The sequence below is a fragment of the Euprymna scolopes genome, chromosome 15 (genome assembly GCF_053919585.1).
Source record: "Euprymna scolopes isolate OS-2025 chromosome 15, ASM5391958v1, whole genome shotgun sequence".
Taxonomy (NCBI): domain Eukaryota; kingdom Metazoa; phylum Mollusca; class Cephalopoda; order Sepiida; family Sepiolidae; genus Euprymna; species Euprymna scolopes.
The window spans coordinates 129,703,792-129,723,938 of record NC_136496.1 but is presented as its reverse complement, the minus strand read 5'-3'; the positions used below and the strand labels follow the sequence as shown (position 1 = coordinate 129,723,938).

At 28.5% G+C, this 20,147-nt stretch overlaps 1 protein-coding gene across 3 annotated transcripts in view; it reads right to left on the bottom strand.

The window, feature by feature from the left end:
• LOC145294135 (nesprin-1-like) overlaps window positions 1–20,147 on the bottom strand; it is a 1,091,614-nt gene that overhangs the window by 115,144 nt on the left and 956,323 nt on the right. For all 3 annotated transcript variants that reach the window (XM_080141241.1, XM_080141242.1, XM_080141243.1), the window contains 3 exons: window positions 5,051–5,217; window positions 1,755–1,917; window positions 1,089–1,276 (listed from right to left, as the gene is read on the bottom strand). In XM_080141241.1, coding sequence (XP_079997367.1) covers window positions 1,089–1,276; window positions 1,755–1,917; window positions 5,051–5,217 — 518 coding nt within the window. The remainder of the gene's footprint in view (window positions 1–1,088; window positions 1,277–1,754; window positions 1,918–5,050; window positions 5,218–20,147) is intronic.

Below are 20,147 nucleotides of genomic sequence, written 5' to 3'. Positions count from 1 at the left end.
TGCATGATAGACCGATCAAAATGGCGTTTTCAAACTTTGCCATAACAGACAACTACAAATTTTATCTCAAACTTAAGTATGGTAGACTGATAAAAATGCTATCAAAAACTTAAGCATGATTGAAAGACAGCACATTTTATTGAAATGCTGAAATATATTTTTTTTAAATTGTGTTGTATTGCTTCAATGTAGCTTGCTGGAGATATTTCGGCTGAGTACGAAAGCTTTTAAGCCTAAAAGAATAATCACATTGAAACTTCTTACCTCTGTTTATTGATCAACGGCACTGGTTTCGAATATCTATTTACCAAGTAGGCCAGAACATTTGTGATCTATTGTCAAGTTGCTAAGAGACAAAATAAGGGCAATAACAATGGACAGTGGACATTAACATCATTAATAACGATTTTCTTCTCTTTCCTACATGGCATTTGTAGTTTTAGCAACGTTCTTCTAAGTTGAAATTCATTTCCACAAATTTTGCTAATTTTAAAGTAAAATAAGAATTTCCCCTATTCCTTTGACCGATATAGTCCCATAAACAAAGGCTATAGAATTCTCATTTGTGTGAATTTTTAGTCATATACCGATACGTGCTTCCATGTTTAAAAAATAATTTTGATAAAAATTCACTGATTTTTATGGTTTTTTTTTTTTTAATCATTCAACCATTTTCTCCGGGAATTTCAGCGTTTCAATAGGAGCGACTCCTCCTCCTCCTCACACACAATAATGCCATCATCTTTCAACTCACACCTTTAGAATAAAAATCTAATTAGGGTCATTTTTTTTTCATATCACACAGTCTGTCAGCTAAGTTCACCACTCTCCTATCAGCAAATACACTGCTATGTTAAAACACTTTCCAAAGCTATTTTCCAGATTACAAATAATACACGATCTCCTTCCCCATGAGGAGCTTAAAATACATAACAAACCGTCTAACAAAAAGTTGAACAAAAGCGCGGGGGGAGGGGGACAACGCATGTACTTAAGAATTTAAAAGAAAATAAGTTTTGTTCAGCTGTTGTGAACGAAAGAACAAATAGTTTTGAAATAAAGAAATTTTGCAAAAAATAATTCCTTACCTGGTTTCTCTTTCTGTAGATAATTTACAAATTTCTTTCCAGCGCTTTTCCAAATTATTTTTCGTATTACTCAAAGCAGCAGCTTCTTTGTCTGTACGGCAAGCATCGGAATCATGCAGGAGAACCTCACAGAGATTAAGAACTGAAGAGACACCAGCGCTATGGCGCTCAATATCCTTTTGCAAGTCCTACAACAAATAAAGAGATAGCACCAATTTAATATATATATATATATATATATATATATATATATATATATATATATATATATATATATATGCCTAAGAATAACAGTATAATTACATTCTTAGATCCAAATATCCATTTTTCATGCAAAACAGCTGTGTCAAATTTTTGAACATTTTTTACAGATCCGTTGCGTCAAATGGTTATTATCATGTCAGGCCCAGCTCTTGCATATACTCTTCAGAAAAATTAGAAATTCTTTGCTTAGATAGAAAAAGATGAACCAAGATGGCTGCCAGAACAAACACTTGATGTTGAGTCTTCTGTGAATGTTTTCTTTTTACCATATAATATTGTCATGCAGTTTTTTCTATCAGCACGTCAGCAGTAAAATAGTAAGTAAAATATTTCTTTCTTTCTCATCTTACAATGCGCAATCATATTATTTAAAAAAAAAAAAGGAAAGAAAAGTTTATTTACCTTTTGGTACTGCATATGTTTCTCGATTTCCTTGTAGTCGCATTCGACGTAGACTGGAGGCGCGTGTAGTTTATTTTCCATTTCTTCCAACCATTTCCGCAGATTGGCTGTATCCCGGTCAAATTGTTGCATTGCTTGTAATGTCTGCTTCAGCTTGTGCTTCCTGGTAATATAAACAATTCTTTTGAAATGCTTTTGTACATCCTATCTTTAACAACCCTATTTGGGGGGGGGGGATAATGTCGCTTAAAGTGTAATACCATAAAATAATAAAGATTATTATCTGTCATTTTTAGAAATGAGTTTTATTTTAATCTTATATTTGAATGCCTTGTTTCAATTTTGCCGGTGCTGTACTAAAAAGTTAGTAACAAAACTAGGTAGGGGGTGTGGGGTGTGGGGTGGGGGAGAATGTGGATAAACATAAGAATGCAGCATTAAAAATCAAGAGAATCCACAGATTCAAATATGGCACTGTTACCCATCATGCATCACCGGTTTGAAAAGAAGAGGGAAAAAAGTGCAAATCCTTAGCATGAGAAATTAGCTCTACCTTTGCACATTCGAGCATTCGGCAAACAAAGCGCATCTTCAAAAATAAAAACTAAACTCATGCTATACTACACAATTGTTATCTCTGTGGTTTTCGACTGGCGTGATCTAAATAAAATAGAAAAATTTCACCAGCAAAAGCTTCAAGATATACTGAACATCAAATGGTATGACTATGCAACCAAAACAAGCTGCAGTATTGAGACCACCATCATGAGACACAGGATCCATTGATTAGGTCACATCCTCAGAATGGATGAGAACAGGTTCCCTCGACAATCATTGTAGGAGCTAGTCGCAGGAAAAACACCCACTGGCCACCCTCTACAACAATACACAGACCAACTCAAAACTACCCTGATTTGACACTCCCACCTGGGAAACAACAGCCCAGGACTGGCGCTAAACAATATGAAACAGAAAGCAGAGGACTGGTAGAGATTAAGAGGCAAGAAAAAAGACAAACAGAACAGCCCCACCCCACCAACCTTTGCCTGTTTTCTCTGCCCATGCAGATTCTATGCTCAGATTGGTCTGAGAAGCGAGTCAAACAAAAGAGAAGATGAACTTGATATTCGCGGATATGAGAAATCAGCCGATGACGTCATAGGATGTGCACTGTTGTCGATCATTTTTGAAATGTTCTCCCATTCTATGAAAAGTGATGCCAAGTCATAACTTAGTCTTACATCCGTTTTACATACTGGCATGTGTTGAACGGCTTTTAAAAATTGACTTCTAAACTAACCTATCATCTCTGGCCAGGTCATTATTTAAACTACATAGCCTGAAATGCAACTGATCCTCTTTAGAAATCATTTCTTTAGATGAAGCTTTTTAACGGATGCACTTTCTGATAGCAACCCAGTAATTTAGTGGCGACCAGTGCTTTTATTGAAGCATCAAAATGATTGCCTGCCAAAGTTAAAAAGCGCTTCACTTGACTCATCATATAACTGGAGGTGATCGCACCATGATAATAATGATGGTGATTATGATTGGGCTGTGTGTGTCTCAAAAGGAAGGAGGAGTTTATAATGAAGCAAGAGTTGCACAATGACCACCTTCATGTGATCTGACACATTGTTTTTAACAAAAGATTAACTTTATCATTTTTTTTATTCGTTTGCAGCAAGTTGGAGATGAAATCAAAAAACTATTACGTCATCTATTATTACGTCATCTAATATTACGTCATCTAATATTACGTCATCTATTACGTCATCTATTATTACGTCATCTATTATTACGTCATCTATTATTACTTCATCTAATATTACGTCATCTATTACTACGTCATCTATTACGGCATCTAATATTACGTCATCTAATATTACGTCTTCTAATATTACGTCATCTATTGCGCCATATAATATTACATCTACTATTACGTCATCTAATATTACGTCATCTAATATTACGTCATCTGATCATCACCTTAGGGTTAGGGTTTGATTGTTTTACAGTTTTTCTATCCTTTTTGTTTATGTATTTCCAACTTCTAAAAACTTATTGTACGAGATCAAAAATGGTAACTAATTTTAACTATATCTTCTTATCTTTTAAGTTATATAGCTTAAGTTGGCTTCTTGTTTTTTTACATTTACCAAACCGATTTTTAAACTTTACCAGACGTACTTGTGACCCGTTGAGTCCAACAACTATTCATTCTATTTTGATTTCATTTGAAACTTCAAAAACTTTGATATATCTTTCAAGATATTCTTCTTGCAAAACTAAAAATATAAGTCTAACGTCAAGGGTGTGCGTTCCGTTCTAGAAGCGTTGATTTAATTGGAATAAAATAAAATACACATCAGGTGTGTTTGAAAGCCAAATTACAACGCAATATTACGAAAATAAACAAATATTGTATTTGTTTGAATTTAAAATTTATATTTTTGCTCATCAATGACTGCTTTCATGGACTTATCAGAAAGAAAGGATTTGAAAAGAAATTTCTAGATATTCCATGGCTAGCAAGCTTGTGAAGCAAACCTTTGTGTCAAACCTTATCAGTGTTGTTGAATGTATATGCATCATTTTCTAGCTGCACTTAAAATGCTTGCTAAAATCATATATACGCACTAACAATTTTATTATCACTATTCTCAAAATCAACAAAGACGAATTTCAAAGCATAAGTTTTATTTAGAATTAAGCTCCTTGTTCATTAAGAGAAAGAGATGTTAGTTATAAGGTGTTGCTTGGTGTGTGGCCTGACGATGGAGAGGTGTCAAGATGTCAATCATGCTCGCCGCTGTGTATTCTTCTCTTATATAGTTACAAATCGACATTTCTGGAATTGTAAACATCGAGATATTACATTCTTCTTTTCTATTTTACATTGCACAATTCATAACTTCCGACCTTGGAAGATAAAGCTTTTTGTTTTTCGTTTTAATTACAATTTCGGTCATTTTTAGGAGACACAAAAATGTAGATCAATGTGGAATGTGCATGTGTGCACATTTCTGCTTTCAAATGCACATCGCCTCGTTTCTATATCCAACATCCAGACTCAAACTTTAATCACCAATAAAATGAGCACTGAAACTAGAATGATAGTATCACATTGGTGACTTACAACCTAGGATTCTCACAGCTGTCGATTATACCATATTTGTAGGATATAACCCGGGGTTATCATGCACATGTGATATAGTGCAACCATATCGCATATGCCGGTAACTGCTCCAAAAATACAAAAGAGTAAGAAGAATTGATTGAAAACGTTCACTTACCTGCTACTGACAATGGTTTGCAAGTGTTGCCACTTGTTCTCAACCTGAGTGACTCGAATCGCAATATCTGAACTGCGGACTTTACTGCTGCGTGCCTGAAGTGTTTCTGCTCGTTCCTTCAGGTTGTCCTTTATTTTTTCTTTTTCTTTTATGTCACGTTCATATTCCTGGGGAGAAAAGATTAGATTAAACTGATTTGGAAGGGCCGCCATTGTTTCTTTGTTTTGTACTGGTTATATTGGAATTCCTTTGGAGTTGAGTTTAGAATTTATGGCATATCAATCCTTTTTAGGTCATTTAATGTCTAATAGAAGGTTTTATATATATAATCAGCCTTGATTTTATGAATAGTATTTTTCTTCGTTTTTTTTTAGTTTATAAATTAATTGTTTTAAACAATGAAATGTCAAAAATATTTGATAAAACTGTAACGTTTACATGAAACAAAAATATTCTTTTGATATAACAAATGTACTCAATATATATATATTAATTATTATTATTATTATTATTATTATTATTATTATTATTATTATTATTATTATTATTAACTGGGCCGGACTGCTTTATTTATTTATTTTTTTTTTATTTATGGAGTCTCCTCTATGTTTCATTTTTATGTCTAACAGTTTGAAATTTCAAATCATCCATTGTTATTGGACGTGTACTTCGACTTTCTGATGAATGAAGTGTTGAAGTAAACCACCTGAATCACTCATGTTTACTTTTGTTCTGAAATTTTTATTAAATCATAGATTATAATTTTGTTGAATTAATATGATATAATTATTACATATGCTATATATGGGTGGGTATGTGTGGGCATAGCGTGTATGTTTAAAATAGTTGTATATATTTTTTACTATTCTAAATATATTTTATCACGTAACCTAATTCTTCCAAAAAAATAAAATGTTACTTTGAGCTTTTGGATTTAAAATTAAAAAAAAAACAGATTCTGAAAAGTACAAAACTTTAAAACTTTTGTAAATTTATCGATTAACAACTGGAAAACGATATTCATTTGTAAAAAAAAAAAAAAAAAAATACAGAAAAAATAAAACTTTGTTTCAAGATAATTCACGGATGTATTATTTGCAAAAAAGGATAAATATTAACTGTGGACAATTCTGAAAAAAATCGTCTGAAAGAATAAATGTAATTTTCTGTTAAAAATTAAAGTCAAATCTGAAACTTTTTGTCGTATAAATCCAATAAAGTTTAGAATGGAGAAATAATTCTGTATTTTTCTTGCTACAAAAGTAAAAACTGTTGAATGTGTTTTTCAATTGATTGATTCATTATTGTCACATTTGTGGAGGTGCCGCTTAGAACATACTTTGTTGTCTTGACAAAGTTCAAAATTGATTTCAAATTCTAGTAAGGTACAATGTCTTCTGTGTTTTATAGTTCCTTTTTCACAGAAAACGTGTTACTAGTCTCTCCACTCTATCCTTATTTCCATAGACGATGTTCGATTTAACTACAATCACTGGTTCTTCCTTAGAAGACATTTACAGTAAGAACTCGCTTATCTATCCACAATAAAAAGAAAATCTTTCCTTTCTTCGTCCGTGTGCTTAGCATCAGATAGAATTTGCATGAATAGAGATTATTTGCAAGTACTTCCCATCTATGAAACACATTTCGATGAAACTGCTTCCCTGCAGATTACAGTGTGGTCATCTTCAAATCCAATGTTAACAAATTCCTGTCAGGAACCAAACTTGATTTATTCAATTAATTATTGCAAATCCTCTCATGAGGTTCTTCATCTTTCAACTGATAATACTAAGTGAAGATCCATCCTTGTAATAGAAAATTCCTCCTAAAAACGGATGTTAAAAGAAATAACTCTAACGTAGGGAAAATAAAATTATCCAATTGCGAATATTAAATGTAGTTGTCCAAGCAAAAATTAGCAGTATCGATCCAGTCAGAGAAACTTTGAATTGTAAAGAATTCCAGGTAAAAAAAAAAAATGGTAGTATTATCCAGTCAGAATCAGCAGTAGTACTCTTCTCATGTCAAGATGAAAAGCTATGATAGCAAAATTCAAAGTGATTCAGTATATTTTATGTAGAGATTCTGATACATGATGGGTTCGTTTTTATCACGCCTGGCTATAAATATAATCGTTCAAATCTTTGTGATCATAGCAAGTACAGTTATGCCAAAAATATTACAACAGATAATTTTTCCAAAATTTCTCTCATTAATCCAATTAAGTTTGAAATTCATGAGAAAATGCAATCGTCCAATGTAAAGATGTTTTCTTTCGTTATATATATATATATATATATATATATATATATATATATATATATATATATATATATATATATATATATATCCCTCTTTTTTTTTTTTTTTTCTTAAACTTTTTCTTCTAGGGGATGGGACATCCAACCAGATGTCTGACATTTACCCCTATTTTAGTGAGTCCAACCAAGAGATCTTTTCAGGATTCTAGCCGTCCCTTTCAGTGCAATCGTTTGTATTTCACTTGCACTTGGTTCACCGGGTATGCTTGCTGTGTACTTTTTAAAGTTCTTTTTCATAAGCCCAGTTGCTCCTATGATTACTGGTATAATATATATATATATGTGTGTGTGTGTGTGTGTGTGTGAGTGTGTGTGAGTGTGTGTGTGTGAGTGTGTGTGTGAGTGTGTGTGAGTGTGTGTGTGTGTGTGTGTGTGTGTGTGTGTAATGAATTGAATGTTGCCTTAGTTTTGGATTTACTTCGTCCTGTTATATTTTAGATAGTCATCTAGCCTTCTTTGTCGATTTCTATGTATTATTTTGAAGAATTCCTTCTGTGCGCCTGCAAAATCGACTAGGTCAAAGCACTGTTTCAGTGTAGGCCCAACTATTTGTGTACATATATTCTGTTAAGTGTGAAATAAATACTTATGAAAAAAAGAAATATATATGATCTCATTACGTATGCATAAATGTTTAGAAGCTATTCAATTCCAACATCAAAAGAAAACTTCCCAAATGTTGAATGAGTTCATGAAACGCGAGGAAAGAATACTTTGACAATTTCGTTTTCGTTAAGATAATTCATCCAATGTAGACAACTCGATTCCTATGAATTTCATTTCGAAAGTGCCAATAAAATATTGCAATGTGTGTTTTTTTCTGTTTTCTTTTTATATGGAAGAACAACTAATAAGAAACCAAGCGGTTTTGTCCTTCGCTGTGTAAACATATAGAGACGAATTTCACTTCAAAAATCACAGGTTGTTGGTTCCACTTATAGATGTAAGAAAAGAAAGGAGAAACAGATAGGTGTTGTGTAAGTCAGGAGGACAAACTAGTTCACCTGTAAGAAGGCGGATTGTTTGCTAGTAGATAAGGTATCGTGAGGTGGGGGTAGATAAGCTATCAAATGAATGCAACTACTTTCGTTCTTTTCACTTTCTTTTTTTCCTTCTTTCCAAGATGGTGGCATCATTTATATTTATAATTGTTTATTTACACATGCAGACACTTTTTGTCTTAGTTCATTTTGTAAATAAACTCTCAGCGTAGAGATCTTACAGCAACCATATCAAAGGTGTGCATGTGGGGCAGGGATGGTTTTTCCAAAATCTGGAATAACCATTGTGTGGTTTATGGTAGTGGTCGTGAGGTGGGGGTGGATCTCTATCAGTAAACCAAATCATTTTCTTTGTTTTCCTAAATTATAACAATGTTTTGTTTGTTTTCAACATGAAACAATGACAAAGTCAAATTCAATTCAAGAAATTTTGCGAAATGCTAAAACAAGCTTCAATAGCCATGCAGGCAAAGGAGAACAGAAATTAACAACGAAGACGATACAATGGTTTAACACCTGTCCAATTTCACCTTGTAATTCTGCATCGCATTTACTACATCTGCAATTCGATTCTAAGGTGCAGAGGTCCTGATTGAAAAGACTACTGTTCTCATCTTCAGTGTTATTGTCGTAACACTTCGGCAGATATAACCTCCGACTTTCTTCAAGTGTATCTTCTTAAAATCGGGAATCTGCACAGAATTTCAAACGGAACACTTTTACATAATCCATGGGTAACGAATGAGGATTGAACCATCAATCTTTAAAAGATTGTCACTTCAACTAAATTTTACTGAGCACTTTATCCATAACACCACGACGAGTCACTGCAAACAATTTTAGTATGAATTTTGTGAGCCTCAAAATAATTCTTGTTTGTAGGTGTACAGTCATAGCATTACTTCATATCGAAATTATAATCATAATAATAATATCGTAATTATATTCATAATATAATCATAATTATCATAATATCATAATTATATTCATAATATAATCATCATTATTATAATATCATAATTATATTCATAATATCATTATCATAATATCGTAATTATATTCATAATATAATCATCATTATTATAATATCGTAATTATATTCATAATATAATCGTAATTATATTATGAATATGATCATAATTATAATATCGTAATTATATTCATAATATAATCATAATTATAATATCGTAATTATATTCATAATATAATCATAATAATAATATCGTAATTATATTCATAATATAATCATCATTATAATATCGTAATTATATTCATAATATAATCATCATTATAATATCGTAATTATATTCATAATATAATCATAATTATAATATCGTAATTATATTCATAATATAATCATAATTATAATATCGTAATTATATTCATAATATAATCATTATTATATTAATATAGTAATCATATTCATAATATAATAATCATTATCATAATATCGTAATTATATTCATAATATAATCATCATTATAATATCGTAATTATATTCATAATATAATCCTCATTATTATAATATCGTAATTTTATTCATAATAAAATCATAATTATAATATCGTAATTATATTCATAATATAATCATTATTATAATATTGTAATTATATTCATATAATCATAATTATTGTAATATCGTAATTATATTCATATAATCATAATTATTGTAATATCGTAATTATATTCATAATATAATCATCATTATAATATCGTAATTATATTCATAATATAATCCTCATTATTATAATATCGTAATTGTATTCATAATAAAATCATAATTATAATATCGTAATTATATTCATAATATAATCATTATTATAATATTGTAATTATATTAATATAATCATAATTATCATAATATCGTAATTATATTCATAATATAATCATAATTATAATATCGTAATTATATTCATAATATAATCATAATTATAATATCGTAATTATATTCATAATACAATCATCATTATAATATCGTAATTATATTCATAATATAATCATAATTATAATATCGTAATTATATTCATAATATAATCATTATTATAATATCGTAATTATATTCATATTATAATTATTATTATATTAATATAATAATTATATTCATAATATAATAATCATTATCATAATATCGTAATTATATTCATAATATAATCATCATTATAATATCGTAATTATATTCATAATATAATCCTCATTATTATAATATCGTAATTGTATTCATAATAAAATCATAATTATAATATCGTAATTATATTCATAATATAATCATTATTATAATATTGTAATTATATTCATATAATCATAATTATTATAATATCGTAATTATATTCATAATATAATCATAATTATTATAATATCCTAATTATATTCATAATTTAATCATAATTATTATAATATCGTAATTATATTCATAATATAATCATAATTATAATATCGTAATTATATTGATAATATAATCATAATTATTATAATATCGTAATTATATTCATAATATAATCATAATTATTATAATATCGTAATTATATTCATTATATAATCATAATTATAATATCGTAATTATATTGATAATATAATCATAATTATTATAATATCGTAATTATATTCATAATATAATCATAATTATTATAATATCGTAATTATATTCATAATATAATCATAATTATTATAATATCGTAATTATATTCATAATATAATCATAATTATAATATCGTAATTATATTCATAAAATAATCATCATTATCATAATATCGTAATTATATTCATAATATAATCATAATTATAATATCGTAATTATATTCATAATATAATCATCATTATTATAATATCGTAATTATATTCATAATATAATCATAATTATAATATCGTAATTATATTCATAAAACAATCATCATTATCATAATATCGTAATTATATTCATAATATAATCATAATTATAATATCGCAATTATATTCATAATATAATCATCATTATAATAATATCGTAATTATATTCATAATATAATCTTCATTATTATAATATCGTAATTGTATTAATAATATAATCATCATTATTATAATATCGTAATTATATTCATAATATAATCATCGTTATAATATCGTAATTATATTCATAATATAATCATCATTATAATATCGTAATTATATTCATAATATAATCATCATTATTATAATATCGTAATTATATTCATAATATAAATATAATATCGTAATTATATTCATAATATAATCATTATTATAATATCGTAATTATATTCATAATATAAATATAATATCGTAATTATATTCATAATATAATCATTATTATAATATCGTAATTATATTCATAATATAATCATCATTATAATATCGTAATTATATTCATAATAATCATCATTATAATATCGTAATTATATTCATGATATAATCATAATTATAATATCGTAATTATATTCATAATATAATCATAATTATAATATCGTAATTATATTCATAATATAATCATCATTATAATATCGTAATTATATTCATAATATAATCATCATTATAATATCGTAATTGTATTCATAATATAATCATCATAATATCGTAATTATATTCATAATATAATCATCATCATAATATCGTAATTATATTCATAATTAACGGTTCCCATTATTATGTTAAATTCTATGTTTGCTTAGTAAGTGATCATCGCTCGACATATACGTCGCTTCTTTAAGTAATCTTACTCTCCATTATTCTTTTTCTTTAATTTTGATTTTCAAGTAAAAATTATAAAGAATAGTATTAATTAAGACGACTCAAGAAGCAGTGCATATGCTAATCGACATTGACTTATTAAACAAACTTAGTGTAGCATTTAGTACAATATGGGAACTATTTATTATAAATACTCAGAATACAATTGCCAATCATGGCTGCAAAACAAAATCAAGCTGTTCTCGTGGATTAAATAAAGTGTTCTGTTCAAAATTCTGTACAGGTTCGACAAAAAGATCTTGTAATTCAACAATATATAACTTAAGGTTGGAGGTTACATCGGCCAAAACGTTGGGAAAATAACACAAAATAGCAACAGTAATCCGGACAATCTAAATAATGTAAGTTTCTGGTAGGTCCGGAGTAAAATCATAAACGCCATTGAGAAGATTGTTGGTCAAAATCACCATATAATCGTCCACACTCCAGGGAGAAAGGATTAAGCTGTTCGAAGCCATTTTCATAGAGAAGATCCGATTATCACATAATAAAAAATGGGGCATCAATTAATAGCAACAATTACCTTGGCTTTAAAATATCTGAAGAAATCAGGTATTTTTATCAAAATATAAATAAAATAAAACCAATTTTACATGATAAAAATGATTTTCCAGTAATAGAAATATTATTATCTATTATTTTTATATAGAAATATTACTTTTTATTTTTTTTATATAGAAATATTCTTTGTTATATTTATATAATAATATTATTTTTTGTTATTTTTATATAGATATATTATTCTTTATTATTTTATATAGAAATATTACTTTTTATTTTTTATATAGAAATATTCTTTGTAATATTTATATAATATTATTTTTTGTTATTTTTATATAGAAATATTATTCTTTATTATTTTTATATAGAAATATTACTTTTTATTTTTTTATATAGAAATATTCTTTGTTATTTTTATATAATCATATTACTTTTTTATTATTTTTATATAGAAATATTATTTTTTATTATTTTTATATAGAAATATATTTCTTTATTATTTTTATATAGAAATACTTTTTATTATTTTATATAGAAATATTCTTTGTTATTTTTATATAATAATATTATTTTTTATTACTTTTATATAGAAATATTATTCTTTATTATTTTTATATAGAAATACTTTTTATTATTTTATATAGAAATATTCTTTGTTATTTTTATATAATAATATTATTTTTTATTACTTTTATATAGAAATATTATTCTTTATTATTTTTATATAGAAATATTTTTTATTATTTTTATATAGAAATATTCTTTGTTATTTTTATATAATAATATTATTTTTTATTATTTTTATATAATAATATTATTTTTTATTATTTTTATATAGAAATATGATTTTTTATTATTTTTATATAGACATATACTTTTTATTATTTTATATAGAAATATTACTTTTTATTATTTTTATATAGAAATATTATTTTGTGTTATTTTTATATGAAAATATTATTTGTTATTTTTATATGAAAATATTCTTGTTTATTATTTTATATAGAAATATTATTGTTTATTATTTTATATAGAAATATTATTTTTTATTATTTTATATAGAAATAGGATTTTTTATTATTTTTATATAGACATATACTTTTTATTATTTTATATGGAAACATTACTTTTTATTATTTTTATATAGAAATATTATTTTTTGTTATTTTTATATGGAAATATTATTTTTTGTTAATTTTATATAGAAATATTATTCTTTATTATTTTATATAGAAATATTATTTTTTATATAGAAATATTATTATTTGTTATTTTTATATAGAAATATTATTTGTTATTTTTATATAGAAATATTATTTGTTATTTTTATATAGAAATATTATTTGTTATTTTTATATAAAAATATTATTTTTCATTATTTTTATATAAAAATATTTTTTGTTATTTTATATAGAAATATTATTATTTGTTATTTTGTAAATAAAAATAAGGTTTTTTTTTATTTTGCCATTTAATTTACGTGGTGTGTACAAACAACCGTATATAACACTTGCTAAAAAAAAGGTCACTCTTTTCTCTAAATGGTCACAGATATACTGAAAGTATTAGCAATTTCTTTCTCATTTTAACTTGTGAGTCACCATTTATCAAGGCCCGAAGGTCACTCGAGGATAAGGGTTAATGAATGCAAGGTGGTAGTATAGTAATCATTAATGGTGTAAATTGTGTAGAATTTGATTATTTATGGGGACGACTCAACAAGAATTTGTTTACATTAGATTTGAAGGCTACTACGTTGAATGAACATAAAGTTAGAGACCAAGAGAAATTCATAGATAGCTAAGAGAGAGAGTTGGGTTACTTATATTAATTAAAATATGGCTTATTAGAATAGTTAAAACAATATATTTTTCAAATCTAACTCAATTTCAGAACTAAGACCTGTATTTTATGTTATTTAAGCATATAGGAAAATGCCTTAGGTAAACAGACGTCGATTAACTCTCATTTAGTGTATTAATAGATAACTGTTCTGGTCCTGTTTAGGGGGGGGGGTCACGATATTAAGGTGAAAGTGTCCCGTATTAACTGCGAGCAGTTAAACTATATGTGCTATCTGCTTGATGCCAGAAATGTCTGGCTTACATAGTGGCAGGCGAATCCATACTATCATAGATATAGAGGTGTTAACTACCCCAGAACACTCCCCCCCAAAGATTTATTTCCCCGAAATATAGTTTTTCTTCCTCAGGTTGACCTTCAGTTTCCTTTTTCTGTTGGAATGACATATTTTGATACTAGTTTGAGGGAGTTTCATGTCAAATGCGTCATACAGTAGGTCCAACGTTTCTTCTTTTGGTGGAGTTTCACTTAACTCGTTCAAAGTGCATTTGCATATCTGGTTCAAGTGTTTCTTATTCGTAGAATGTGGTCGTTCCACCATGTAGACCCGATGGCCGATCCTGTTCTTGATTGTTCCCTGCCCCCAGAAAGTATTATTATCTTTGTGCATCTGGAAGAATATTTTTTCTCCCAGCACGAAATTCTTCTTAGGAACAGTTGTCTTTGTGGGTTTTACCCATTTTAGCAATAGTTTGTCAAAGACTGATCATATTTTTTTCGCGAATATCACTTCTGCCAGAGACATCTGAGATGGTGTATTCTTGTTAGGCGTTATGCGGTACACTTGAAGAAATTGTTGCAACGCTTTTTCAGAGGGAGTGTCCTTTGCCTTCTTCAAAGCCCTCTTCAAGATGTCCACAAATCTTTTGGCCTGTCCGTTTGACCTGGGGTAGTAAGCTGGAGTTGTGATGTGGTCTACTTGGAAATCCTCCATAAACTCTTTAAAGTTCCCAGATGTAAACTGACTGCCGTTATCTGACATTAAACAGTCGACCACTTCGAACCGTGTGAATAATCCATGAAGAGTTTTTATAGTGAAGTCTGTAGTTGGGCTTTTGCACCTAAAGACTTCAGGTCACAGAGAAGCTGTCGACTACTATGAGGCAGTACTGTCCATCAAGTGGTCCTGTGTAGTCCACATGTATCCGTGACCATAGATAGTCAGCTTTGGGCCATGGGTTAAATTGCATTGGTGGCGCTTTAGCAGTTAGTGCACATCCTCTGCGTGCTTTCATCTTTTTTTCAATATCCTTGTCCATTTTTTTACAGTGCACGTATGATTTGTGTGAAACTTTAACAATAGATATTCCACATCAATTATTAAATATTCTACAAATTTCAGTTTCTTTGGAACATTTAGGGAGCACCAAATGGGAACAACCTCCCTTTGAAAATTAAAATATTTCAGATTTGCATTAATTTTGATCCATAGTCATTATACATCAATTGAGCAAGATTCCCTTAATTTCAATTTCTTCTCAAAAGTTCTTAAGCTTAAAAATCTGAAATTTTATGCATTTTCTTGAATCAAAATCATACGATGAATTTTGAACAAAATTGAAATAACGATTTTAGACATTTTGTAGCATCGTATCTTGATTCTGATCATTGTAAGTGGATTTAAAAGTGGTGCAGAAACTTTCTGCTCGAAGAATCAAATTTACCCATCTTGGGATGGGTATTCATCTAGTATATATATATATATATATATATATATATATATATATATATATATATATATATATATATAAAGCACACGAAACTTATATGCAACGAATGCTATTATGCTGCAATCTATATATAGCTAAATAATGTTTCTATGTTTCTACCAAACAACTTGTAATTCTGGGATAAGGATGGGGAGGAGTTTAATAATAGTGAAAGTATGTACAAAAAAATCAGTTAGAGAGAGAAAGAGAACAACAAAGCAACGCCCAAAGAAATCGCAATCTATTTACAGAGGAAATAAGATATCCAGACTTCTTTTATCCTATCTAAACCTCACCTTGATCCAACCACCACCACCTCAACCGCCTTCAGATATAACCGTTTCACCTTCCCTCTTCCTCGGCCTTTGTCCATCCTACCATATTCTGATTGGGTGTGACAAAGTAAATAAAAATTCCCATTTGCTCAAAGGAATCAAAAAAAAAAAATACAATTATACAGATAATCTTAAATTTAGCATTGCTTGTCCGTCTGTAACTTACAAACGCTCAAACAAACTCGACAGAATTGCAATAAATTCGAAAATAACTGAAGAAATGTGCAAGATTATTGTATTTTGTTTCTAAATTTTTTAGATAAAAATTCGGATTATTTGAATTATTTGGATTACTGTTCTTATCTTCAGTTTTATTTGCACAGGGTTTTCGCCAATGTAATCTCCAACCTTCTGTATATGTTGAACTCAGGAATCTTCTGTCAAATTCGAAAATCTTTCTGTCACACTCGGGAATCTGCACGGAATTTCGAACAGAACCCTTTATTTAATTCATGGGGCAGCATACTTTCGTTCCGTCAGCCATGACCAGGTAGAAGTATTAATTCACAATTGTAGTGCAATACGAAGAATACAAATGTAAATGACACAAGTTTCTAACGTTCAATTAAAATCATAAAAGAACAAAATCTTTAGTAAACGAAAAATTTTAATTCAAATTTGATGATGATGATGATGATGATAAGCATTCCTACATGACAGCAGTTTGTTTGGCTCTTTCGAGGATAAGGGTTAATGAGATGAGTGAATTCCCAATTGAATGATGAAGAATATTATGAGAGGATTTAAAATGATGAATTGAATAAGCAAAATTTGATAACTTATGAGGGAAACTAATGACAAGTATTTGGTTGACACTGGATTTGAAAACGACCATAAGGGAGTCTGCAGGGAAGTAGTCCTGTGTTAATATGTTCACAGATGGAAAGTTCTTGGAAATTCTGTTTTTTGATGTTAGGCATGTGGAGGAAACAAAGAATGTTCGTTGCGGTGGTGGTAGGAAGAATGTCTTACTTGGATTAACCAAAAATTAGAGTTCAGTCGTGCACCTTCCATGGAAATAACGAAGAGAACATACCATAGAAACAACAATAGAGTAGAGAGAGAGACTAGCAATGTCTTTTTTTATAAGAAATGGTTGTAGAGAACAGAAGAGATTATCTCTCACTAGATTGCTAAGTTGATTTTGTACTTTGCCAAAGCAAGAAAGAGTGCTATGGACGACATGTCCCCAGATGTGGCAGCAGTGCTTCAACTTAGAGCATATCTGACTCTCATACAGGTAGGGGGTTGCGTCAGAAGTGAGGAACTTTCTGGAGCGATAGAATGATCCAACCATTTTTTCTACAGATTTTGGGAGTCTTTGGAATCAAAAAAACAATTTTTTTAATGAATTAATCATTGCTGCTTCTTCATTTTAACTTACGATCTGACATCCAGCAACAATATACACTTTTTTCTTGCTTTTTTTTTATATTAATGCATCACCTATCAATACTAAAAGCCACTCGAGGATAAGAGTCAATGCGATGGATGGATTGTCAGTTGAATGATAAAGAATATGATGAGAGAATTGAAAATGATGGTATTGACAAAATTTAATTTGTTATGGGGGACGGTTTATGACAAATATTTGTTAGCATTAGATTTGAAGATGACCATGTAGCATTCAGGCAAGCAGTCCCGTGGTAATGTGTTCCATAGGTGGGAAGTTCTTGGAAAGAAACTTTACTCATGGAAATTCTGTCCAATGCAAGGCACACAAAGAAAGAAAGAAAAGTTATTTTTAGTTGTGGTAGAAAATGAGTTCTTGGTGTGAATGTCTTACAAAGACCTTCATGCACATAATCTAATGAATTTTTAAAGTTTCATGCGCATAATCTATTTTTTTAAAATTGTTGGTAATTTTTATAGAATCATTCTCATCTCCAATCAAGTGTTTTTTGGTGGAAAGGAGAGGAAAGTCCACTGAAACTCAAATTTGTTTTTGTCTAACAAATTGGGGTCCTACGATTAGCTAACAAATACGTTAGCTAGTTTACATATGAAGTTTGCATAGCTGAACAAAAAGAATGTTAGAAAACTTGTTGTGGAAACATTGAGAGGAATTTTCAAACAGTAAATGTAATCAGTTTGAATTAAGAATTTACAATAACTCTTGCGTTGTAAGCCATGTTTCAGAACAGTTTCTGATGGGTAGTTATTCCATACAAGTCCTGGAGATGACGAATTCTCAATGGACAGCTGTTCTGTACAGGTTGTGGACAGTTTATAATTTTGCAGCCAAAAAGCAAAAAATCCTTCTCATGTTGACACGAAGAAAAAAACATTTGCAACGTTGCTAAATAGGTTTAATTTTTATGGAGCAATTCTGGTTTCTGATTGATTAATAGTGAATTAATTTGATTCGTCAGTTCCTAGCAGCAGTATTTATAAATAGAATCTCCCAACTGTGAGGGACCATACCCCATTAGGAGTCAAAAATATCGCAACAATAATAATTTGCGAACAATAACAACAATTGACCTTATTTGCAAACACAAAAAGATGACGCAATCAGGTTCAGGGAACAAATAAAAAAGTTGGATAAAAGTAACAAGGAAAATCGAAAAAATTATGAAGTGAATGCGACACGACATTGAATCGTGCAGTCTGAAGAGGGTCAGAGAAACGATTCTGAGAATCGAAGCGGACACTAATTCCATGAAGTCCCAAAGAATAGATGATCCAACAGTGTAACTCCAACTGCTATACATCCCAAAATAAAGGCATTTGAAACGCTGTTGTTAAGAACTATACTCTGAATGTTAGTTGTTGTCCTCTTATTGAAGTGTTTATGGATATGTAATAAACATCTTATTGAACTGTTTATGGATATGTAATAAACATCTTATTGAAGTGTTTATGGATATGTACTAAACATCTTATTTAAGTGTTTATGGATATGTAATAAACATCTTATTGAACTGTTTATGGATATGTAATAAACATCTTATTGAACTGTTTATGGATATGTAATAAACATCTTATTGAACTGTTTATGGATATGTAATAAACATCTTATTGAACTGTTTATGGATATGTAATAAACATCTTATTGAACTGTTTATGGATATGTAATAAACATCTTATTGAACTGTTTATGGATATGTAATAAACATCTTATTGAACTGTTTATGGATATGTAATAAACATCTTATTGAACTGTTTATGGATATGTAATAAACATCTTATTGAACTGTTTATGGATATGTAATAAACATCTTATTGAACTGTTTATGGATATGTAATAAACATCTTATTGAACTGTTTATGGATATGTAATAAACATCTTATTGAACTGTTTATGGATATGTAATAAACATCTTATTGAACTGTTTATGGATATGTAATAAACATCTTATTGAACTGTTTATGGATATGTAATAAACATCTTATTGAACTGTTTATGGATATGTAATAAACATCTTATTGAACTGTTTATGGATATGTAATAAACATCTTATTGAACTGTTTATGGATATGTAATAAACATCTTATTGAAGTGTTTATGGATATGTAATAAACATCTTATTGAACTGTTTATGGATATGTAATAAACATCTTATTGAACTGTTTATGGATATGTAATAAACATCTTATTGAACTGTTTATGGATATGTAATAAA